This window comes from Hibiscus syriacus, unplaced genomic scaffold (genome assembly GCF_006381635.1).
Source record: "Hibiscus syriacus cultivar Baekdansim isolate YM2019G1 unplaced genomic scaffold, ASM638163v2 tig00110332_pilon, whole genome shotgun sequence".
Lineage (NCBI taxonomy): Eukaryota > Viridiplantae > Streptophyta > Magnoliopsida > Malvales > Malvaceae > Hibiscus > Hibiscus syriacus.
In genome coordinates this window covers 9,154,680-9,179,447 of record NW_024062688.1, presented here as the reverse complement: position 1 = coordinate 9,179,447, position 24,768 = coordinate 9,154,680, and the positions used below count along the sequence as shown (strand labels likewise).

At 36.3% G+C, this 24,768-nt stretch overlaps 2 protein-coding genes across 2 annotated transcripts; one reads left to right on the top strand and one right to left on the bottom strand.

Moving 5' to 3' along the window:
• Positions 1-981: 981 nt before the first annotated feature.
• LOC120120112 (B3 domain-containing transcription factor ABI3-like) lies at positions 982-3,802 on the top strand. Its single transcript, XM_039139841.1, has 6 exons — positions 982-2,709; positions 2,804-2,896; positions 3,130-3,230; positions 3,358-3,404; positions 3,493-3,569; positions 3,649-3,802. Exons 1-6 carry the CDS (start codon positions 982-984, stop codon positions 3,796-3,798), a joined length of 2,196 nt encoding a protein of 731 aa, XP_038995772.1. The 3' UTR covers positions 3,799-3,802.
• Positions 3,803-8,427: 4,625 nt separating this feature from the next.
• Positions 8,428-11,496, bottom strand: LOC120119751 (probable pectate lyase 8). The gene is made up of 4 exons (XM_039139563.1): positions 11,295-11,496; positions 11,039-11,149; positions 9,089-9,835; positions 8,428-9,006 (listed from the first exon to the last, which is right to left on the bottom strand). Exons 1-4 carry the CDS (start codon positions 11,402-11,404, stop codon positions 8,649-8,651), a joined length of 1,326 nt encoding a protein of 441 aa, XP_038995494.1. The 5' UTR covers positions 11,405-11,496; the 3' UTR covers positions 8,428-8,648.
• Between the last annotated feature and the right edge of the window lie 13,272 nt (positions 11,497-24,768).

Sequence of the window (24,768 nt, the reverse complement as noted above, 5' to 3'; positions counted from 1 at the left end):
TTATGCATACATTGAAAGTCACCTCAAAATTTGGAGTTTGTTTAAAATGAGAATAAATAATATACGTGAATCAGAAGAAGCGACGTGGATAATTGAAGATTGGACATGATTAAGAAGTAGCAAGAAATGAAAATTGAAAGGAAAAAAATAAATAAAGTAAAGGGTATCAACCTCTCCATGTTAAAATTTGAACTTGAAGACTGAGGCACCGTTGGTAGGCACCAGTCAAGAGAAAACGCATGGCCGGTTGCACAAAATCCGGAGTTGAGAAACTAGCGGCACGAGGTTTTGTTTTTCTCTTGCGGTTTCTTTTTCTTTTCTTTCTTTTTTCTACCACTAATTAATCCTCCCTTCTCTCTCACTTGGGTCCATCATCCATTGTTTATAAAGTATAAGCCCCCAAAAAACAAGTTTGAACTTATCTTCAAAACCACAACAGAGTTTCAGAAGAAAAGGGTTTCAGCCATATGTAACAAATTCAAAGTTCTCTTCTGAAACCTCTCCCCAAAGAAAAACACACATGGGTGCTTCAACTTTCTGAGGTTTTACACATGTGGGTGTCTTCTAAAATGATCTTCTTCTTCGACACAAGCTCCGATTAGCGTTATCTTTTCCTTTTTTCGCTTCTAAAGGGTATATATTCTTTGGGGGTGCTTATTGTTGTAAAGAATTGTTTGGTCTGGGGAGTGATAATTGTTTATTATTTTCGATGGAATCCATGGAAGGAAGCAGATGGTTTATGTTGCTTGTTGCTTCGATCTGTTGAGGTTTTTCTTTATCTTTTCTGATAGCTCAAGCGGGCCCTTTTGCACTGTTTTGCTTCCTTAATCAGATACAATATTTTGATATTTTCCCCCGTTTGCACTTTTATCCGTACACAGAAAAGAAAAAACCCTATCCTTTCACTATCTATATATTTCTCTCTCTATTAGTGATTATTTTATTATATTTTGGGAAACAAAAAAGGGGAGATATTTGATTATGAAAGCTGTAGAACAACAGCAGCAGCTAGAAGAGATGTTCAGTGAAGATCTGCATGCAGGCGGTGGAAACGAAGTAAACTGTTCAGGGTTTGATAGTGTTGTTGAAGAAAGAGAGATATGGCCTGATAATAGCCAGCAAGATGACGAGTTGCTCGATATTAACGATGCTTCGATTTTCTACGCCGATTTTCCTCCTCTACTCGATTTCCCTTGCATGTCTTCTTCTTCGTCGTCGCCTTCGACTCCGGCACCTGTCAAGGTCATTTCATGTTCCTCCTCCGCTTCTACTGCTTCTCCCTCGTCTTCGGCGGCTTCTTGGGCAGTTTTGAAGTCGGATGCCGATGAAGATACGGAGAGGAAGAATAACGGGCATCATGGTCATCACCATCAGCAGCAGCAGCACAATGGGCCGCATGATCTGTCGGCTTTATCTTCAACTGCGTCCATGGAAATATCTCAGCCGCCGGATCAGAACGTCGTGGATGGTGTTGATTGTATGGACGTTATGGAGACTTTTGGATATATGGATCTACTAGATAACAATGACTTCTTCGATCCGTCTTCTATATTTCACCACGACGATACTGGTCTAGAGGAGTTTCAACAATATCATCAACAGCAGCAGCAGCAGCAGCAAGAACATGAGTCGACTCAACAGCAGGTAGAGCAAGGAGGAGTTATGCAGAGAAAAAACCAGGACGGCCAGACCCAAGAACATAAAGCGACAGATGATTTAGCCACGGTGTTCTTGGAGTGGCTCAAGACCAACAAAGAGACCGTATCGGCAGAGGACTTGAGGAGAGTTAAAATCAAGAAAGCCACCATAGAGTGCGCCGCCCGGCGTTTGGGTGGCGGTAAAGAGGCCATGAAGCAGCTGTTGAAGCTCATCCTTGAATGGGTGCAAACCAATCATCTTCAAAGAAGGCGCTTCAAAGAATCAACAGAAAATCTCCCTTACCAATACTATAACCCTAACCCAAACCAAAACCTCAACTGCAATTCTATCTTGCCATCCGAACCAAACTCTTGTTTTTCTCAGCCGGCATGGATTCCACAGCCAGCTTACGCAATTGACTCAGCTGCAGCTGCGGCGCCACCGTTGCCAGGTTTCGCACCGGTAGTTGGGTATATGGGTGACCCTTTTGCAAATGGAGCACCTAAAGTTTCTAGCCACCACCCTTGCCATCCTCCAACAGATTATCATATTCTGGAATCAGTTCAAACATGGGCACCTTCACAATTTGCTTTGGCTTCTCAATACAACTCCTTTCCGGACAATAATCTTCATCAAGCTCCACTTCAACAGCCTTCTGCTTTTCCTTACGTGAATCAGTTTACGTATCAGTATGCTCCGGGCCACAATAATGATCAAAGGTTAGTAAGGTTGGGCTCATCCGTGACGAAGGAGGCGAGAAAGAAGAGGATGGCTAGGCAGAGAAGGTTTGCACCACACCATAGGAATCACAGTCATCATCATAATAATCAACAAAACCAGATCCAGAACCGGAGTGTTGATCAACACGAAAGGCTTGTTAACGATAACTGTGTCGTCGCTGCAGCCCAAGCCAACCCCAGAAACTGGGTTTATTGGCCATCGGTTGGTGGTGTTCTAGCATCAAACCCTCCAGTTCTTCCCGGTGATGCCGCTATGGTGCACCCCGTAGAACGACCGGCCATGCAAGTGCAGACTTATCAGCAGCGGCAAGTGGCACCAGATAGACAACAAGTCGGTTCTTTGATCGTTTGTATTTCATTATTATGGTAAGATTCCTCAAGTTAAATGTAGAAACGTAATTAATGATAATGTTTTTGCTTTTTAGGGATGGAAACTGGAGAAGAATTTGCGGTTTCTTCTGCAAAAAGTTCTGAAGCAGAGCGATGTGGGAAATCTAGGAAGAATAGTGCTGCCAAAGGTAGGATAATTATTAATGGATTATGATTTGAGTCTTATTGATGGTAACAAGTTTATCTCCTTGAGCCGTTGGCGGTTCAACCCTTTTGGTTTGGACGGAGATCCCGGCCGGTGACTTAACGGATGTTGGCTATTGTAGAAGGGGTGAAACTCCAGGCTCCAACTACGAGATAAACTTGTTCCCATCGATGTCTTTTTTTTTAATAATGATTAATTTGAGCATTTCTTTACCAGAAAGAAGCAGAAACTCATCTTCCAGAGTTAAAAGCAAGAGACGGGATCTCCATAGACATGGAAGACATTGGAACATCTCGAGTTTGGAACATGCGCTATAGGTATTCTAAAATTTAGCTTTGTTAATGCTGTTTTTCGATAACATGTTTCTTTTACACAACATTAGTTCTAAATCACCTTTTTGGTTCCTGTCTTTGTTTTTTCTTCTTAATCTTTATGGAGTTTCAGATTCTGGCCAAACAATAAAAGCAGGATGTATCTTCTTGAAAATACAGGTGCATGCACCATACGATCCTTATCGGACTATTCATTTTTTTAATTGTAATTTTCATATTTAATATACTAATGCTTAAGAGATTCCAGGGGATTTCGTGAGAACGAATGGACTCCAAGAAGGAGATTTCATTGTAATATATTCAGATGTAAAATGTGGCAAATATGTAAGTACAATTTCACCTCTTATTTTGATAGGCATATGTTCTCATTCTGAAAAATGAACTAAAATCGAGCTCATCACAGTTGATACGAGGAGTGAAAGTCCGGCAGCCGGGGACCAAATCGGAGGCCAAAAGACAAGGGAAGTCCCAGAAAAACCAGCTTACGAATTCTCCGGCTTCTGCCGCCGTCAATGCTGCATTATCGACGCCGATCACACAAACAGTAAGGTAACAGAGAAAGGGGTGCATTTGCAAGCCGTTACCATATTTCGTTGTTGCATGGACAAGTGGACGATGAAAGATCGTATTTTGAGACCCTTTTTTTCCGATTGGATGTTCAGCTGCCACATTGGTTTCTCCGTCAAATGTTTTTTTCTTTCTCATGTTTAATTACTACAGATAATTCTTGTATCTGTGTATGTTTTTTTTTTACTTTTTACTCTGTCTAACACTACATTGAAGTTTATTTACAAAGACATTTCTACTACGTAGTATTATTTTTATGGAGTATAATGTATGGGAATGTATGATATGAAACTGGCCAGCTATAGTTGTTCGTTGATGATCGGATAGTGTTTGATGATAATTATTAGATAATAATTTCATAATGCTGATGGTGAAGATCCAAAAGTTTGGCTGTAGATGTGAAGTTATGTGATTATTCATTCAGTTAAGCTGGTGAAAATTTTCTTAAAAGAGGGTTTGTACTTGTTGAATGTTTATATTTACTTGTAGATGGTGGTTGACGAGTGATGGCCATTTATCTCTTTCCATTTAGTTGATTGTGTATACACATTTTGAATTGTCAAAATACAGTATGATAGTAGAAAATAATTATGACTTGGGAAATATTCGAGATCTTAGTGTTTATAATAATTATATACTTTTTAAAATAATTTTTATCTGGGGAAAGGGGCAAAATCAACGAGATAATGCGTTGAATTTTTTTTTTTCATGAGATAGTGCTCTCGCCAGATTAATTGCTCAGATGGGGTGATCTCTACAGTCCCACGTCCCTGGGGGTAGGTCGCCATGCACGCCTAGCGACCTACCAGGTCGCCATGCACGCCCCAACACGCTGGGCATCCGAGGCCATCCGAACGAGGCCATCCGAACGAGCTATGCGAGGGCATCCGAGGGCAACCGAGCGAGCTATGCGAGGGAATCCGAGGGCAACCAAGCGAGGGTAGGTCGCCCGGAATACATGGCGACCTACAAGGTCGCCCGGAGTGCATGGCGACCTACACTCCGGGCGACCTTGTAGGTCGCCATGCACTCCGGGCGACCTACCCTCGCTCGGTTGCTCGGATTCCCTCGCATAGCTCGCTCGGTTGCCCTCGAATGTCCTCGCATAGCTCGTTCGGATGGCCTCGGATGCTCTCGGATGGCCTCGGATGCTTTCAGATGGCCTCGGTCGGATGGCCTCGGATGCCCAGCGTGTTGGGACGTGCATGGCGACCTTTGGGGGCTGCATGGATTGCATGGTAGGTCGTTGGACGTGCATGGCGACCTATATGGGGACTGTAGAGATCACCCCATCTGAGCAATTAATCTGACGAGGGCACTATCTCGTGAAAAAAAAAATTTCAACGCATTATCTAGTTGATTTTGCCGGGGGAAGGAGTAGGAAATTTTTTTTTATCCTGAATATTAAACTTACAATCTAGGAGAGAGAAAAATGGCAATTTATGTTTTTTTTAAAACTAAAATGGCAATTTAAATTTTTTAATTATATGAAAAATTATGAAGAAATATATATATATATTGTATATAATTATTAAAAAAAATTAAATTGAAACAAAATATTACCATAATGTATATAAATATTTATAGTTAAATTTAAACAAAAACTCTAACAATACAACTCAAAAAATTCAAATAAAAAAATAAAATTTATCAGTTCAAATAACTCAATTTTTTGACTCGACTCAATAAATACGGATCCCTACTTTTAACTCCTGCTTGTAGCTGAAATCAACATCAGTAGTATGCGTTATACGAGTTACAAAAAAGTCATTCACCGGTTACCTGTCCACTTTATTTCCATTCATCATGTATAACTTGTGCTTTCCTGAAAGTGATGGTTTCCCCCTAAAATATAGGGCCTGATTCAATGAATGCAAATGGTAGCGTGTAAATTGTAAGACCAGGCAAAAGATTACCACACCATATACAATCAAAACAACAATAATCTCAGATCCCCATTGCAGAAAATTGCATGTGAAAACAGGCAGAGAGCAAGTCCAAAAGTACAACCAAAACATCAATAATGGCGGTGGCACCAACACATCCATGGATGTCATCGAACTGATATCGAGGCCGTGACTATTGTGGATCATGGAAAGAACACATCCATGGATATAAGTTCTGCTGGTCAAGCAAATCAATATCGAAATACCAATAAAATTACACACAATAAATTGTATGGTAGGTGCCTCGGTAACGTAGTTACTACATACGAACAACCAAGCTATCTACATTACATACAAGCAAACAAATCAATCACGTGACCAATGGTTCCTCGAGTTAAGCTCCTATATCAGTGATTCATCTCCAGCTTCTGCCAAGTTATGAAAACAAAACGTGTTAATCTTTCAGAATTTCAAATGCATAAAATGAAACAGAAGAGCTTGAAGACTCTTATCGATTAGGGATAGTACCTTTCCCAGGTACGATTATGACAGGAGCGGCTTTACAGTTGTGGAAGCAATACTCGCTCACACTTCCTTGAAGAACACTGCAAATGTATGAATATGATGAGAGAATATAATGGAAACAAGGGAGTCATTATGTTGTAGGATATTGGAAAAGTCTGCGTTACTCAGATTCACGAATCGATGTCGGATAAGATCAATATTCATGTATTTGGATGTTGGGACATGGACACTTTAAGAAAAAAATGGGTGTCGGAACAGGATAGGGCAAGGTAACACAAACACAGACATCACATAGAAAGATGTAGCATGTAATTAAGAGGAAAGCATACCTTTGTATTAAGCTTCTACCACGAGTTCCCATAACCACCGCTGCTGGCTTCAACCTCTCTGCTTCCTTGCAAATTACCTTTCCAGCATCCCCCTCGACAATTCGAGCTGTACTCCTCGCCTAATTCCAAAGAAATTATAACTTTCTGAAAATCCAAACACTAATTAATTGTTGACATCTTAAGCTATATCAGAGTTAAGGGCATGCCAAACCAAAGGGTTGATTCACTTATAATGTATAAATGCTAAAACCAATTGTCAATTGCAATGTAGTCTGCACACTCCACTGAGTTTGATTAAGTTTTGTTTTTCCCACTAAAGTTTCAAAAATAATGTTTGATTAAGTTTTGTTTTTCCCACTAAAGTTTCAAAAATAATAAATTGGTAACTAGCATTATCGATTTGTTATAAATCGATCATTTATCGTTAACAACTGTTACTGCAGTAACGGAATATTGATGTGACACGTTAAATCAGTTGGCTCAACAAGTTTAATCGACCGTTCTTCTTCTTCTTCTTTAGTTTTAGGCGAGATGATCCTAATTTCTACAAGATTCAAGAAACTAATGATGTCTGGTATGATTCATGAATTGTGCTTGAAACAATCTTATCTTTATTATTAATATGATGTCAGCAGCGTGCTAGGATTTCCTTGAAAAATCTTAGGATATAATTTTATTGATTGTGTAAAAATATGCAAGAGAAACTTGTTCAGGACAGTGTTTGCCCAAATAAGGCAGAAAGAGTCTAGAATATTGTTGGTGTCCAACGAACTTGTGTTTCCCATGCTTATTTAACTTACCAAAATTCAGTTTTGTTAAAGTATTCTAGTATTTCTCATTATCTTTTTGGTCATTCTTTTCATTAACGTTCTGAAATTTTTCAGAAAGAGACCCTTATCATTCCTGATTTCAATGATCAATTGCACTTTGATTATGTAAGAATGTAGAGCGAAATAAATATTCCTTAAACTGAAAAAAAAAACAAAGAAGAAAAATAAGAAGAAGAAAAGTCAAATTATCAGTCAAACACATTGAGTGAGTTGGTTTAATGTGCCACATCTGCATTCTATTTCTGCAGTAACGGCCGTTTATGAAGAGTGGCTGATTTGAAATAAATCATAATATTAGTAATTAATTTGTTAGTTTTGATACTTCAGTGGGAAAATATAAACTTACTCAAATATTAATGACCATTTGTGTAGCTTATCCTAAATTTTATAATTTAGTTTAATACACGAGTTTTATAATATAATTTAAATTTTTTTTGGGTAAACTATGCATTTAGTACCTAAACTATTAGTTTTGATCCGTTTTAGTATCTAAACTTTTAAAATTTTCAAAACAATACCTAATGTTTAGTTTTCATTTTATTTTTGTACTCACCAATAAAAATTTAACGCATTTAGTACCTAAACTATCAATTTTTGTCCGTTTGAGACCTAAACTTTCAATTTTTTTCAAAACTTAATGTTAAATTTTGAACAGAGTACTAAAATGAAATAAAAACTAAAATATTTAACAACGAGTACTAAAATGAAACAAAAAAACTTTAGGTATGGTTTTGAGGAAATCAAAAGTTTAAGTACTAAAACAAATCAAAATTAATAATTTAGGTACTAAACACGTAATTTATCCAATTTTTTGTTTGAATTTATGGAATTAGGAATTCAGTTAAATATTTAAACGTCGAAATTTATACACTATTAAAAACCATCATTGCGGGGATTTTACATTTCAGTAACTACTAACGAGGTTTTGAGAATCAAATTAGGCCCATGAAAATAAAAGCAAACCAAAAGCGTAACAATAAACTATGGAAAATATATAATTACAAAAGAGAAGCAATGTAGAAGTGAACAACCCAATGGCACCTTATGGTGGCCATGGTGGATCAATGGCATCCAATGACGAGTGAGATGTTTTGGTATACAAGGGAGAGAAATAAGGACCAATTTCTACAAATTTGTGTACACCTGTCAAAGGGATTGATCAAAATAATATATAGGGTCGATAACTCGGAACACTACGATATAAAATGATATTATATGAAGAAAAAAAATGAGTTGTTTTTTCATCTTCTTCTGTACGGAGGAGGATTAACACATGAAGCCATGGCGACAAGAAAGGGCGCCTGCATTTGAAGTAATTGTGCCAACTAAGGAAGATGACTTGGCCCCTAAGCTAGAGGCCCTCGCATAGCTGGCTGCCGAACCGCTTCCCGATGGAGTGAAATACGCTCCGTTTAAAAACAAGTCTCCTTCCGATCTCCAATTCCATTGTCTCCATTTGTTTCCGGTCTCCACTCTCTTTGTAACCTCTTTGGCAAAGGGGTTGAAAGGGGCAAGGTAACGGTTTCCCTGGCTATTAATGGTTGGATTCGCGCTTCCGCCGATGGCATACATTTCCCAATGTGTGTAGTCATTGTTCACTACATGGAAATATCCATGTCTACACCTGTAATATTTTCTAGTTGAGTCGAGTTTATGTGAAAAAAATGAATTACGTAGAGACCTTTTTTAAGGATGTTTGTTTTTACCTTGGCATTCTTTGGATAAGACCCTCACCAAAATGATTATAAGCAATGGTCGCTTGCATCCTCTTGTCTCTTACGTAGGAATCACTATGTCCCAACAGCATGACCTCGTTGTGGTGGGTGAAGTAGTTGTTTGATATGGTAATTGCAGTGGAACCCATTATGGCATCAATGAGTCCATCGGCACAGTTGGACAGTGAGTTATGGTCAATCCAGATATGGCTTGACCCGAAGATCGAGATGCCGTCCCCATCGGCAACGGTCCTCCACCCATAATGAGATGGGGAGCTTCGAACCATGGCGTTGCCGGTGGGCTTGCAGTCGTGAATGTGGATACCGTGGATGATAACATTGGTGACATACTGGATGGTGATGCAAGCCCCATTGGCGATATGCACATTGGCACCACGGCCATCGATGGTCTTAAAACTGTTCATTATAAGCTCCTGCTTCAACCTGATCACCATGTCACGCTTGAACACGATCCACAGCGGCCGGTCCTGGATAACGGCATGGCGGAGGGTGCCCGGTTTGGGGTTCACGGGGTCATCGTCCCCTGGGTTACTTACCACGTAGTACCTCCCATCACGGCCACCTATGGAATTGCGTCCAAAGCCGATAGCACAGTTTGCTAGGTGCTTTCGCCTGAGGTACCAACGCCGGTCACACCTCCAACAATCATCAATCGGGTTCCCTGTTCCACATGAGAAATATCCCAATCTCCTCCTCTCTGTACTGTTTCTTATGCTCCTGAAAAGAAGGAAGATATAGTAGGTTAATTAAATGAACTAGAGTGAATTAAGCATGTGAAAAATTGGAATTAGTATTAAACGATGATGGACGATGTTAATGATAAAATTAATGTGTTAAAGAAGCATCAGTCGAGCTGAGTTGGCCATGTGACATTTCGTGGGAGATGTACATACGGTCCATACGGAGAATTCGATAAATATAATAGAAATTGTTTGGTACATAAAAAAAATAATATGGAATGATAAGGTGGAAACTAATAGCTGCCTGCTCTATTTTGGCGTCGGTGCGGCGGGAGGTTTGTCAGTTAATGCAGATCTAGGATCTGTGATTTTTCTATTTCATTGCCTCACTTGACAGTCTGTCCCCTAAGGACCATATACCAGAATTTTCACTCATTCTGAAGTTTTTCTACTTCATTTAATTCAGCTTTAGAAGAACTTCATCTAACCTGATAACTCCATTTGATCTAAATATATAATTAATTATATTAAAGTCATAGTAGAATCAATCAAGGGCGAGGTGCCCGGATCTCAGGACAGGGTAATGTGATTAAGGTGGCGACAAAGTTAAAAGAAAAAAAATACAGTTTTGTACCAGTTAAGAACATGGTAATAGTAATGGATTCCTCAAGAATCCCTAAAAAATACCATTTTGGTGATTTGATGCATTAAATTTATACTACAACTTACTACCGCTTTATAAGTTAAAAGAGTTTTAGTGGAGGTGGAGCAGAACACAAACTGGCAATCATTTATTAGGGTAGTTAAAGTAACGATGTAAGAGAAGGGCGAAGCTATTGCTCCATTGATTGCTACCGAAAACGAAAAAAAAAATACTTGTAGCGGCCTATTATTGGAATATAAAATGTCGTTCAAAAATATTATTGTACGATTACGATATTTATTATAATCTTAATAAATCTATTATTATCTAATCGCGATAAACATAATATAATATAAAATGTAATGTAAATCCCCAGGTGAAATGTAATTTTGACTACCCAAAGTGAGAAACATGGGGGGGGGGGGGGAACTACATGCTATGGTGAAGAGGCAAAGGACCTGTTAGAAACTACTTATGCATGGCAAGTGTGGTGGGGTTCCATCTGAATCAAGCCTCTTCTCAAAGATTTAACAGAATTTCTATATTATTTTTCCTAGGAAACAAACATTAATGCAAAACTATGATGACATTACTCACATATCCACCATTGAAGCAACTTCCTCTGGATTCTCAACCGAGTGCTCATTTATCCACTCCTCCTCCATTGATGAGTTCTTCAAGCTCTGTAACTTGTTTTCTTCACCCAGCCTGTCATTACAACAACAAGGAAATTTATTTTGAAAAGAAAATTACTAGTTGCATTGAAACAAGGTATGTTTTCCTGGACTGCAAAAGCTAAAGGAAAAAGAGAGAACTCAAAAACATCAGATGATTGTTTCCAGGGAAAATGTACCTTGAATTCAGCTCAGTTTTGTCTTCTGAGGCCATGACAGTGAAACAAACGAAAAACAAAATAAGCATTAGCAAAGCAAACGAAGAAAAGAATCTCTTAGAGAACCCCATTACTGGTGTTTCTCTCTTCCTCTCTCTGTTACAGTAATGATAATGATTCTGTTTCAGTTTTCCCCTGTTTGGGAGAAACGAAAATGGAGTCGATGAAAGAAAACTCAGATGGCGCGGTGTTTATATAGGGGAAATAATAAGAATTAAGGGTTAAATGGGAGGGTCAATGGTGATGTTATAATACTTTGCCCAACTCTTTAAAACATGTTGGTTTTCTCAGTTTTCAAGCAGTCGCTAACTGATATGGAATTTAAAGCTACAACGTGTCGAAGTGTCGGTATCTCACGTGCCTCCCCATTTTCACTTCGGCCTCCTTAAATTCTTCATTGGATACTTGCAGCTGACGGTGGATGGCTATGTTAGCTTCACTACAAGGCCACGTCACCACCTGCCCGATATGGAAGGATAACGAATGGTAAGATTTAATTAATGCCAGTTAATAAATTAGAGAATACTATACGATTAAGTATGTTTAAATTCACATTTTCGTGTATGTTGTAATATTGATGATGCATCAAATATGTATCGCTTATTTCTTTTTCCATATATTTTTCAGCTTTAAACGTGACTTTAGATGTAATTCGCCTTTTAAAAAAACCTTTAAATCTGGTTCCTTAAGCAAAAACGTATACAAAAATGAACATCAGATAAACTTCCAGTGTTCGCCTTGTCCTTCCCCAAGAGCAGGATGGATTGAGAGGAAGGTGGGTATAAACAGTCGTCCATTTAAAAATTTAAAATAATCGTAATATATTTTAGATTTATTTTAGATTATTTCTATTGAAAATGTATTTTTTATCTTGAAATTTTAGTTAGTTCACTTTAAGTTTACGGTCACCCCAAACATAAAATTATGCGTCAGTCCCTACTCAAGAGAACCATAATTAAATATGTGGTTCAACTTGAAACATATAAATTGTTTTTCCAAGCCTCAAATTATAAGAACCAACTCATCAAAAATTTTAGTTACAGAACCAAAAAGAGAGACCATGGCATGCCCAATCATCCCACAACATATGCCTTGTATAATGGACCAAAAAAATTAAGTATAGCTACAAATACAAATATTCAATTATTTTAAAGTTTATTCAATATTTGGAAAATTAAAATTCAATTGAATCAAACTAACATAGCTTAAGACAAAAGTAAACAGAGAAATTCCTAAACCCAGGTTTCGTCAAGTGTTACAAGAAACCTAGCTGCAGGTTTCCCCGGTAATTGTACATTTATTCTTTCACAGGTTCATGTTTTGATATATCTGTATGACATTGGCTTAAGGGTTGCGTATTTTTAACTTACATTATCAAAAGAAAATATTTTTTGAAATCCGTCTCCAAATCACTAGTGGGCATGTAAAACTGCGATTATCTCGACTATCCTAAAAAGGAAGTCAAAGTCGTATATATGTAAAATTGGGCATGTTTGTTAGTATTGCAATAAATTTAGGGTTCCGGCCGAATTCCGGGAGCGTCAATCAAGGCCAAATTGATTTACTTTTATGCATAATTCCCTGCACGAGTTCACGAATCAAGAGTTTGTAGAGCTGTAGTGGAATTAAAACTTTGACCAATTCTTCCACTTCCTGTTGGCGCAAAGTTTGACAATAAAACCTTCACTTTAATGTTACATAAAAAAAATACCCATTTCAATTAATACTCGAAATATTTTGATCATTGAAAGTTTGGCTAATTGGAGCCTAGTCTGTGTTTTTCTTTCTAATTTCAGTACTCCTTTTGACATTCGCTTCTTTTTACACGTCCACTTGGGAAGTGACTTGTTGCTTTCATGCAGCAATTTAGACTGGGATTTCACAGAGTAGGTCATTTTCCCCCAACCACGTCCACTTGGCTCATCCTTTTCAAAGAGAAAAAAAACAGTCAAACTACTTTAAGGTGAATGTTTTACATATAATTTTATTCTTTCATAATCTTCTTGGATTTGACTATGTAGCAAAGGTAAATGGGGTTTATACTGTAAGATTTTCAAAGCATTTTAGTAAATCATTTTGGCTGGTAAGAAGAATTGAAGAGGGGATAATAATCTCCCTGCCAACCTAACACATACACAAGTCTCTATCTTTCCAAGTCTTTGATTTGTTGGCGTGGAATGATGGTGTAAACCCTCGTTGTTGATGTGATCATTAGCCTAACTATCTCTTTGATTTACACTTGGTTTTTAATTTGGCAACCCCAAACTATACCTTTTCTGGTTTTTGTCAACCTCTGGTGTTAATTGTTTTACCTTTTTCTCACGTGTTCATATGTAAGCAATTTTATCTGGTTATGGGTCGGATAGATCCAACGATCCATTTAATACGTTCAACTTAAATATGGATTGTTATACTTCGTTTGAGTTCCTTCTGCTCCGCACATTAAGATCTTCTCGTAGCGGAGGAATATCTCCGGACATAAGATATAAGAGATTCAAAATCTTGTATTTCTTAAAAAATCACCATTCTAGATATAAATCATGGCAGACATTTGTCACTGTTAATATTAATGGACAGTCAACCACATTAGTAAAATCTACCTATCATGTCAGTCTGCGAATAATCATTATAGTTTAACTCCTAACATCAACAATAAAGATTAATATACAACCTCCAAATTGATCAAAAAGAGATCTTATAGTTCAGACTCACTTTCTTCTTTCTATCAATAACTCTTTTGTACTACCAACCGACCACCGATCGATTATCGATTATAACTCTCCTTCCAATCTAAAATAAATAAATTGTCATCAACCGACAGGGACGGAGCCAAGATTCTAATTCAAAAGGAATAAAGCATAACTAACAATAAAAAATGAGAAGGCAAAATCAAAATAAACCAAAATAAGGGACAAAATTAAAATAAACCAAAATTTGAAGGTCTAAATATATAATAAAAAAAATAGAGGACAAAAGCCCCAACCATACACATATCTCCGTTATTGTTAATTGACATAATCATCTTTGTTCTTTTGACATGAATCAAGTAAAGATAAAAAAATTAAATAACTCAAAAATTAAACCGAATAAAGTTCACTCTCTGTCCATTATATGAAATATTTTTTTAATAAAGATACATCTTTTGTAATTTTTTTTTGGGTGTGACCTCTAATAACATAAACGAAGTATTTTTTTTCTTGAGCTTCATACTTGAATTAATTTTTTAATGCAAAATCGAAAATCTATGTTTTTGGTACGTTCAAAGTTGGTATTTCTTTGTAAAAAAGAAAGACAAGTCATATCTTGCAGGCTAAATCCATAACAACTAGGTGAAATGCCCAATTATTTAATAATATTACAGTAATGCGTTCATAAAAACCAAAAACAAAGATAGATACATGTCAAGGACCATGCATGTGATGCTGTGTTCTATTAATAACTAAAAGCTATGGACATTGATTAAGTCGATGCTTTTAGGTACAAGGTTGATCATATGCAAATGAGTTTCCTCCAAAGTAAACAATTAAGCTTGTAAAATTAGCAATAGATATTACACACAAACTGTTTTCTCCATTTTTTTTTTGTAACAAATAGATAGATCATTGCTGTTAGATGTTAATAGAAATTACAATAGAAAATTAACTTAAATTTTATTATGATTATAGTGATAAAAAATTACTTAATGGTTAAATTTATTCAATTCAAAATTTTTATTAGAATCAAAATTCTCAGTAACCAAATATTTAATAATATAAATAAAAATCAATTCTTAATATTTAGAGTCATGAGAAAATTATTTTGGAGATATTTAAATATTTTACAGTCCTCTAAATTTAGAGTTTACATTAGAGAGATTAATTTTATGGGGATGGATGTTAAAAAAATGTTTTGATATATATATCAGATTTTAAAATAAATAAGATATCACGTATTTATATTCATCGTGATCTCTTGTGCTATATATTTTATGTCAATCTCAACTTTAATTTCTTTTCATTTATAAATTTCTAACTAGTAGTATTAAAACTATGGTTTGAAGTTTAAAACTTTAGAAAAATTATTGTTATAAATTTTGTTAGCGATGTTAAAGATATAAGAGTTGTCTTCCTACAATGAAATTTTAATTGCATAAGAATAATTTTCAATCGATCCAGCGATATATCAACGAATATCACATAACAATTGAAGTTTTTGAAAAATAGACGAGATAACTTCAACTAATATTTTACTTACGTTATATTGAAGAGTAATTTTCTAATACAATTATCTAAGAATGATATTTTTGCTAGGGTAGTAGCTAAGAGGGCTGAACTTAAGTGTATCCAATTATCTAACATGGCTGGTGCTAATCAATCTAGAATTGAAGAAGAAAGAATGATCCAGGCAGATTTGGTTAGCCTTGAAACTGCTGAGTTGGATTTTTATAAACAGAAAGCAAAGATGCATTGGTTGCAGGATGGGGATCAAAATACAAAGTTTTTTCACCGAAAAGTTCAGGCTCGCAAGAAGACAAATACTATAAGGATTATTAAGAATGATGTTGGGCAGTATCTAGAAACCTTTGAAGGAATGGCAGCAGTGTTATTAGAGTTTTACAGCAAGCTCATTGGGGCAGTTGATCCCTTGGTTAAGGGCTGCCAGCCTGAGTGGTTAAGGGACCTTCTGAATTACTTCTTGACTACTGGTGCTGATAGAGTCCTGATTGATGAGGTTTCAGATTTGGAAATTAAAGAAGCCTTGTTCAGGCAGGGGAAAGACAAAAGTCCAGGGCCTGATGGATATACATCTTGGTTCTTCAGGATTGCTTGGGGGATAGTTAGCAAGGATTTCATAAGTGTTGTGAGGTATTTCTTTAATACTTCTTGCTTATTACAAGCTTTTAATGCCACTACAATTGTCCTAGTGCCAAAAGCTTTGAATGCTTGCATGGCAAGTGAGTTTAGACCCATTTCTTGTTGTTCTGTTGTTTACAAGACTATCACTAGGATCTTGGTCACTAGATTAGCCCAATTTTTCACTGGCATGATCTCAGCTAGTCAGTCAGCTTTTGTAAAGGGTAGAAGCATTACTGATAACACCCTTTTAGCCCAAGAGATTGTTAAAGGATATTCTAGGAAGAATCTTTCCCCTAGATGTGCAATTAAGATTGATCTGCAGAAAGCTTTTGACTCCATCAATTGGGACTTCATGCTTAATGTTCTTGTAGCTATGGGTCTTCCTGCTAGGTTTTGTGATTGGATCAAGGCTTGTGTAACATCTCCTAGCTACTCAATAGCTTTGAATGGTAGTTTAGTGGGTTATTTCAGAGGTGTAAGGGGTTACCTTTTTGTCATGGTTATGAATGTGTTATCATGCTTGCTTGATGCTACAGCTAGAAATGGGATCTTCAAATACCATCCTAGGTGCAAAAGAATTTCTCTTACGCACCTATGCTTTGCTGATGACTTATTGCTTTTCTGTTTTGGTTCTATGGACTCAGTGCTGGGAGTTGTAAGCGTCCTAGACAAATTTTATGAGTTGTCTGGATCAAAGTTAAATGCTTCCAAGACAGAGATTTATGCTTGTGGGGTGAATAATGAAGTCTTAGAACAGATGAAGAGAGTAACTGCTTTCGAATTGGTGTACTCCTTATTATATACTTAGGGGTGCCCCTTGTGACCCGTAAACTCTCGGGGAAGGATTGTACTGCTCTTTTGGTAAGGATTAGGGACAAGCTGAGGCAGTGGTCAAGCAAGAAACTAAGTTTTGGTGGGAGGCTGCAGCTCATAAAAACAATTCTATTTAGCATTTTCAGCTACTGGAGCAGGCAGTTTGTTTTGCCAAAAGGAGTGATGCTGGACATTGAAAGGCTTTGTATGTGTTTTTTCTGGAAATGTGTTGAAACATTTTAATATTTCGATATAACAAATTAAGTTAAATGGATTTTAAGATTTTCCAAATGATTTTCTAAGTATATTCGATATAACTATTCGAATATCAAAACATTACTCCAAATATTTCAAAAATCATTTTTTGATCCATACTTAAGTGTAAAATTAAGTTTTAATCATAAAACAATTTCAAAATATTTTACAAAGTATTTCGAACCAATTCAAAGCCAAAAATTCCAGAATACTCAGAGGGAACCGATTCCCCCCCATAGGAGGAACCGATTCCCCCCTGAATGGTTTGGCTCCGAGATTTCCAGAATGCTCGGAGGGAACCGATTCCCCCCCAAGGGGGTACCGATTCCCCCCTGTTCAACGGTCGAAATATTTGAATTTTACACTTAGGGAACCGATTCCCTATGATAGGGAACCGATTCCCCCCACTGTCCAAGCTGTTTTATTAAATGTTTTCACACTAAAACGGCTATAATATCTTCTCTAATTATCCCCAACGTTCAGAAGTGATTCAAGGTGTATTTAAGCAAGCTTAGAAGCCATTGATCAAAAACAAGAAATATCAAGCAACTAGAATCAAGAGAGAATCAAAGAGAAAGCATCAAACCTCAAGTTTGAGCATTTCAAGCCCATTTTCATTCAATATTCATTTTGCTTTCAAGAACACTTTTTGTGCTCAATTGTATTCATCTTTGAGTGTTCTTTTCTTTGTTCTAGAATTGTGCAAACATCTTACCTTGTGAGGTTTTCTTGTAAGTTTGCAAATTTGTAATCTTCTCTTTGAGAAAAGAGTGTTCTCAAGAGTTGGGGTATACTCTTGAGGGAATTGTAAGGTTATCTCTTTGGCCTCAAAAGAAAGAACAAATTAGTGAATTTGTTGGAAAATCCTTAGTGTGGATAGCTAAGGTAGTGGACGTAGACTTTGTTTGAGAAAGTCGAACCACTGTAAATCGCTGTGCAATTGCTTTCAATTTTCTGCAAAAGCTTCCACAAAATTTTTATTGCCAATTCACCCCCCTCTTGGCCAATTTCGTCATTCGATTAACTCAACAATTGGCATCAGAGCCTAACTCATTTGAAGGTTTAATCGCCTCTTGAGTCGATCCGGGAAGAGTTACATCGATTACAAAGTCATCAATGGCCTCCACTTCAAACTTCGACTCCGGTCTTGATTCGATGCCCGTCAACAAGCCTCCTTTCTTCAATGGAGCTAACTATGCCTATTGGAAGAATAGAATGATGTACTTCATTCAAGCAAGTGACATGGGAGCATGGAATGCTGTAGAAGAAGGATACATCAAACCTCTCACTCATCCAAGGTTGTGGAGTGAAGGAGAGACAAGAATGTTCCAGCTCAACTCCAAAGCCATCCATATTATTTTTTGTGCTCTTGGACCAGATGAATACGGAAGAGTTTCATCGTGTACAACCGCCAAAGAAATATGGGACAAACTTCAAGTCACACATGAAGGTACAGATGAGGTAAAGAAATCAAAAATTAGTATTCTAACGCATAGCTATGAAAATTTCAGGATGAAACCAAATGAAGACATCAAAGCTATGACGGATAGATTTTCAACGATTGTCAATGGTCTCAAATCATATGGAGAGATCATCTCAAATGAAAAGCTTGTGAGGAAGTTAGTCTACTCCCTCCCAAAATCATGGCAATCAAAGAAGACGGCAATCATCGAGTCTAAGGACCTATCGTCCTTAACTCTTGAAGAACTTATCGGTTCACTCCTCACTCATGAGATGATGCTTGAAGATGAGGTGGACCTTGATAAAGTTGAAGAGACACCAAAGGAGAAGGAGAAGAAGAAAAACATTGGAGTTGCTCTCAAATCCACAAAAGATGAGAGTGATTCTAATGATGATGATGACGAGGAAATGGCATTGTTTGCCAAACGGTTCAGAAAAATGATGAGACCTTACCAAGGAAGAAAATTCAAACGAAACGAAGGCCTCAAAAATGAACCAAAAGAGAAGGACCCAATCATTTGCTATGAATGCAAAAAGCCGGGGCATGTCAAATATGATTGCCCACAATTGAAGAAAAAGGGTCAATCAAAGAATAAGCACAAGGCTCATGTGGCTACATGGAGCGATGAAGAAGGTTCCGATGAAGAGGAACAAGAAGTAGCAAACTTGTGCTTGATGGCATTCGGGGAAGATTCTAAGGTAACCTCTAACTCATCTGATTTTGATGATTTATCTTATGATGAGTTATTTGAGGAGTACAATGGGTTGGCTTCGGATTATGAGAAATTGTTTTTAAAATATAAAAATGATGTTTCAAAATTGAAAAATGAAAACAAACTCATATCCAAAACCAACAACGATCTTGAAAGTAAAATCAAAAATTTGCAAATCAAACTAGAAGAGTTTGAAAAGAAAAATTTAGATTTGCAAAATTTACTTTCAAAGATCAATGATGATCATCAAAAGAAAATTGATGATCTTAAAACTTCTTTTGATAAAGTTGGAACAAAACATTTTGAAAAAGGTGAAAATTCAAAATCCAACTTTGTTAGAAAAAGTTTTAGAAACTACAATCATAGAGGTCCCCAAAGAACCTCAAATGGAAAAATCATTAGAAGTGTGTGGGTTCATAAAGAACTCATTACTACTAAAGATAAAAATATCCTACACAAATGGATACCTAAAGGGACTAGGATTTTGGAAACTAATGAATATGGACCCAAAAGAATTTGGGTACCAAAAATCAAAAATTAATCTATGTTTGTAGGGAAAGGAGCATTGCTACAAGGCACGGGAAACAAATTCAAACTCATGGTACCTTGATAGTGGATGCTCAAGACATATGACCGGAGACAAAAGCCGGTTCATTGAGCTTAACGCCAAAAATGGAGGAGAAGTGACTTTTGGAGACAATTCAAAAGGTCACATTGAAGGTATTGGTACAATAGGTAATACCTCTTCCATACAAATTAAAAATGTTTTATATGTGAATGGATTAAAGCATAATCTATTGAGTATTAGTCAATTATGCGATAAAGGATTCAATGTCTTATTTGAAATTAATGGTTGTAAAGTCATTGACATTGCATCTAATCGGATTATGCTTGTTGGTCATAGAATAGGAAACATTTACATGGTGCATTTAGATTCTATTGATATGACTAATTTATGCCTAGTTGCTAAGGATGAGCATGATAGTTGGTTATGGCATAGGAGACTAGGTCATGCTAGTATGAGTGTTCTGCAACGGCTAATTCAAGGTGATTTAGTTCGAGGGTTGCCTAAGCTTAAATTTGATAATGATAAAATCTGTGATGCTTGTGCTAAAGGAAAACAAAACGAGTTTCTTTTAAATCTATTAATGATGTATCAACTAGTAGAGTATTACAATTGATCCATTTAGATCTTTTTGGGCCAACTAGAACTACTAGCTTGGGAGGAAAACAATATGCATTTGTCTTGGTAGATGACTATTCTAGATACACTTGGGTTCTATTCTTAAGTACTAAAGATGAAGCATTAGAAAATTTCATCACATTTTCAAAAATAATCCAAAATGAAAAAGGATACTCTATCACTAGTGTTAGAAGTGATCATGGAACTGAATTTGAAAATCTTGGATTTATTGAGTTTTGTAATTCTAATGGTATTAGCCACAATTTTTCAGCACCTAGAACCCCTCAACAAAATGGAGTTGTTGAGAGGAAAAATCGAACTTTAGAAGAAATGGCTAGAACCATGCTTTGTGAAAATAATTTGCCAAAATATTTTTGGGCGGAAGCCACAAATACCGCTTGTTATGTTATAAATCGAGTAATGATTAGGCCAATTTTAAAGAAAACTCCATATGAAATTCTCAAAAATAAAAAGCCTAACATTAGCTATTTTCATCCTTTTGGATGTAAATGTTTTGTTTTAAACAACGGTAAAGAAAATCTTGGTAAATTTGACGCTAAAAGTGATGAAGGAATTTTTCTGGGTTATTCCTTAAACTCTAAAGCTTATCGTGTATTTAATAAAAGAACTTTAGTTGTAGAAGAGTCTATACATGTTGTTTTCGATGATAATCCCCTTCCGAGGAAGGATTCTTCTGTTAATGATGATGTAGGTATTGTACAAGCAAATGACGTTAGATATGACGTTGGAGAATCATCATCAAAGGAAGAAACAAAAGATGAGGAAACTCATGATCCCCTCGAGAATCCAACCATTGAAGAAAGGGAAGTATCTTTTCCAAGAGAGTACAACTATGTCAAAGATGGTGAAATTATAGGTGATCCATCAAAAGGGGTAACTACTCGATCTTCTCTTAGAAATATCTGTAATTATGTTGCATTTATTTCATGCATAGAGCCTAAGAACATCAAAGAAGCATTAAAAGATGAACATTGGATTATGGCTATGCAAGAAGAATTAAATCAATTTGAGAGAAGTAAAGTATGGACATTAGTTGAAAGGCCTAGTGATAAATCTACTGTAGGTACTAGATGGGTTTTTAGAAATAAACTTGATGAAAGTGGTAATATAGTGAGGAACAAGGCTAGACTTGTTGCTCAAGGCTATACTCAAGAAGAAGGCATAGACTATGATGAAACATACGCTCCCGTAGCTAGGATGGAAGCAATTAGAATGTTATTAGCATTTGCATGTTTCAATGAATTTAAATTATATCAAATGGATGTTAAAAGTGCATTTTTAAATGGTTTTATAAAAGAAGAAGTGTACGTGGAACAACCTCCAGGTTTTGAAGATTCAAATTTTCCGGATCATGTTTTAAAATTGACAAAAGCTCTTTATGGTTTAAAACAAGCTCCTAGAGCTTGGTATGAAAGATTGTCAAATTTTTTAATTGAAAAAGGTTTTTTAAAAGGAAAGGTTGACACTACATTGTTTTTAAAGAGAAAAGGTAAAGATTTATTAGTAGTTCAAATTTATGTTGATGATATAATATTTGGTTCTACTAATGATGTTCTTTGTCAAGAATTTTCTAAGCTAATGCAAAGTGAGTTTGAGATGAGCATGATGGGGGAGCTCTCATTTTTCTTGGGACTCCAAATCAAGCAAAGAAAAGATGGCATCTTCATTAATCAAGCTAAGTACGTCAAAGATATGCTCAAGAAGTTTGGACTGGAAAATGGGAAACCTCATAACACTCCAATGAGCTCTTCAACAAAGCTTGACTTAGATGAAGGAGGTAAATGTGTAGATGTTAAATTGTATAGGTCAATGATTGGCTCTTTGCTTTATCTAACTGCAAGTAGACCGGACATTATGTTTAGTGTTTGCTTATGTGCTAGATTTCAATCATGTCCTAAGGAATCACATTTACTAGCTGTTAAGAGAATCTTTAGATACCTTAAGGACACTCCTAGTTTAGGACTTTGGTATCCTAGAGACTCTAGCTTTAGCTTGCATGCTTTTTCTGATGCGGATTATGGAGGATGCAAATTAGATAGGAAAAGCACCTCCGGTACTTGTCAATTCCTTGGAAATATGTTGATTTCTTGGTTTTCAAAGAAACAAAATTGTGTTGCATTATCTACCACTGAAGCAGAATACATTTCAGCCGGTAGTTGCTGTGCACAAGTTTTATGGATGAAACAACAACTTTTTGATTATGGAATTGAAGTAGGTACCATTCCTATCAAGTGTGACAATACTAGTGCTATTTGTCTCACTAAAAATCCCATCCAACACTCTAGAACTAAGCACATTGAAATAAGACATCACTTCATTAGAGACCATGTCACTAAGGAAGATGTAGTTCTAGAATTTGTTGATACTTTGCACCAATTAGCGGATATCTTTACAAAACCCTTAGACAAGGAAAGATTTTGGACACTTAGGAGAGAATTAGGTTTGACCAAGCTATCTTCACTTAGTGTTTAAAATAAATTGTAGCACTTTTAATAAATCTTGAAAAATGCTTATAATAATAATTTTTGATTGCATTCTTGCTATTAGTTAGGGGGAGTTTGTGATTCTTAATGAAAATTAATTTTTATGTTCAAAAAAAAAAAACAATTAAAGACTAATTTAATTATTTGAACATAATTAATGTTTGATATATGAGTTGCCAATACCACTAGAAAAGATTAATTTAGCATTTTGTGCTTAAAAAATCGGATTTTAGCATTTTGGTGCAGAGGGAATCGATCCCCCCCTGAGGGAACCGATTCCCCCTTTGAAGGGGAACCGATTCCCCCCACAGGGGAATCGATACCCCCCTGGGGTTCTGCTAAAATCGGGCAGAATAACCCCAAATTCTCCAAAAACCCTCTTCCTCTCTCTCTCCGCCGTTCTAACCCTCTAAACCCCTCAAATCTCCATTTTTGCCTCAAATCAACGATATTAATCGGAATTTGCTTCATAAATCATCTTCCAAACCTATTGGAATCATTAAAATCGTGCAAACAACATCTAAATCCCCTCAATCTTCATATTTCAAGGTAAATTTTTCTAAACTCTTTATTTCATTATTTTTGAACATAGGATTAGTTTCAATTAGTTCTAGGTTGAAATAGTGATCGGGCATTGATTATTTAGTGATTAGAAACTAGATGTTACAATTAATTTCATCAAAAATTATATTGTTATTATGAAAAACTATACATATATTGTTTCTCAAAACCATATTTTTCAAAAGTTTTTCAAAAACTTTGCCCATTAGGATTGTTTTAGAGAATCTTGAAATATTGAGGACTCATTTGAGTTTTGGGATTAATTGAATTGCATACACTTGTTTTAAAATTGCAGGTTATTATATCTATTCCGATTTCCTTCACCATGTCAAATCCTAAACGTCCTAGGTCTTCATCTAGTCGTTCTAGTCGTCAACCAAATCCACCTCAAAATCCTCCTTCTATTCCAATTTCTAATCCCAATCCCACTGATCCTAACTTGACTATCCAAAATTCGTGTTTCAATCATCCTGGGTCTAGAAATCACCGATATTGGTATTATCAATATTTCGATTCTTACAAAATCCGGGAAGAACGTATTCCTTCTCGTCAAGCTATGTTAGCTATCGATTTTAAATATCTTCCCATTTTACAAGAATGGAAATTTGATAAACTATTTGATCTTGAACCCATCGTTTACCATCAACTTGTTCGTATATTCTACTCTAATGCTGTATGTGTTAAAAACCAAGCTGAAACAGAAACTATAGGAATTCGTTCCTACCTCCTAGGACAATTCTTATATATTGACCCGGCATATATAGCCAATACATTTGGATTAGATAATGATGGTATCTCGAATGAAAAACAAATTTTAGGTTCTCGTTACAAAAGAAGAGATAGTGCGAGTGTCTTAGACCTACATGAGCGTTTTCTTCATCTAATGATTTCTTGGTGGTTTCGACCATCCGGAGGTCGTTATTCTACTCTTAGAGCTTTGGATCTTTGGTGGTTACATTGTTTCGAAAACCGTATTAAAATTAACCTACCTCAGATTATTTTTGCTGAAATTGTTGAAACCGTAAATCTTGTTCCTAACAAGAAACACTGTTCATCTCTAGTTTACGGTTGCTTTTTGAGTAATCTGTTTTCCAAAGCTGGGCTTAGAGT

Coding starts and splice junctions, on each gene's coding strand:
- LOC120119751 (XM_039139563.1), bottom strand. CDS start 11,404: ATGGGGTTCTCTAAGAGATTCTTTTCTTCGTTTGCTTTGCTAATGCTT. Junction 11,150..11,294: donor AAAACTGAGCTGAATTCAAG/GTACATTTTCCC, acceptor TTGTAATGACAG/GCTGGGTGAAGAAAACAAGT. Junction 9,007..9,088: donor CTTATCCAAAGAATGCCAAG/GTAAAAACAAAC, acceptor AAAATATTACAG/GTGTAGACATGGATATTTCC.
- LOC120120112 (XM_039139841.1), top strand. CDS start 982: ATGAAAGCTGTAGAACAACAGCAGCAGCTAGAAGAGATGTTCAGTGAA. Junction 2,897..3,129: donor GAAGAATAGTGCTGCCAAAG/GTAGGATAATTA, acceptor TTTCTTTACCAG/AAAGAAGCAGAAACTCATCT. Junction 3,570..3,648: donor ATGTAAAATGTGGCAAATAT/GTAAGTACAATT, acceptor AGCTCATCACAG/TTGATACGAGGAGTGAAAGT.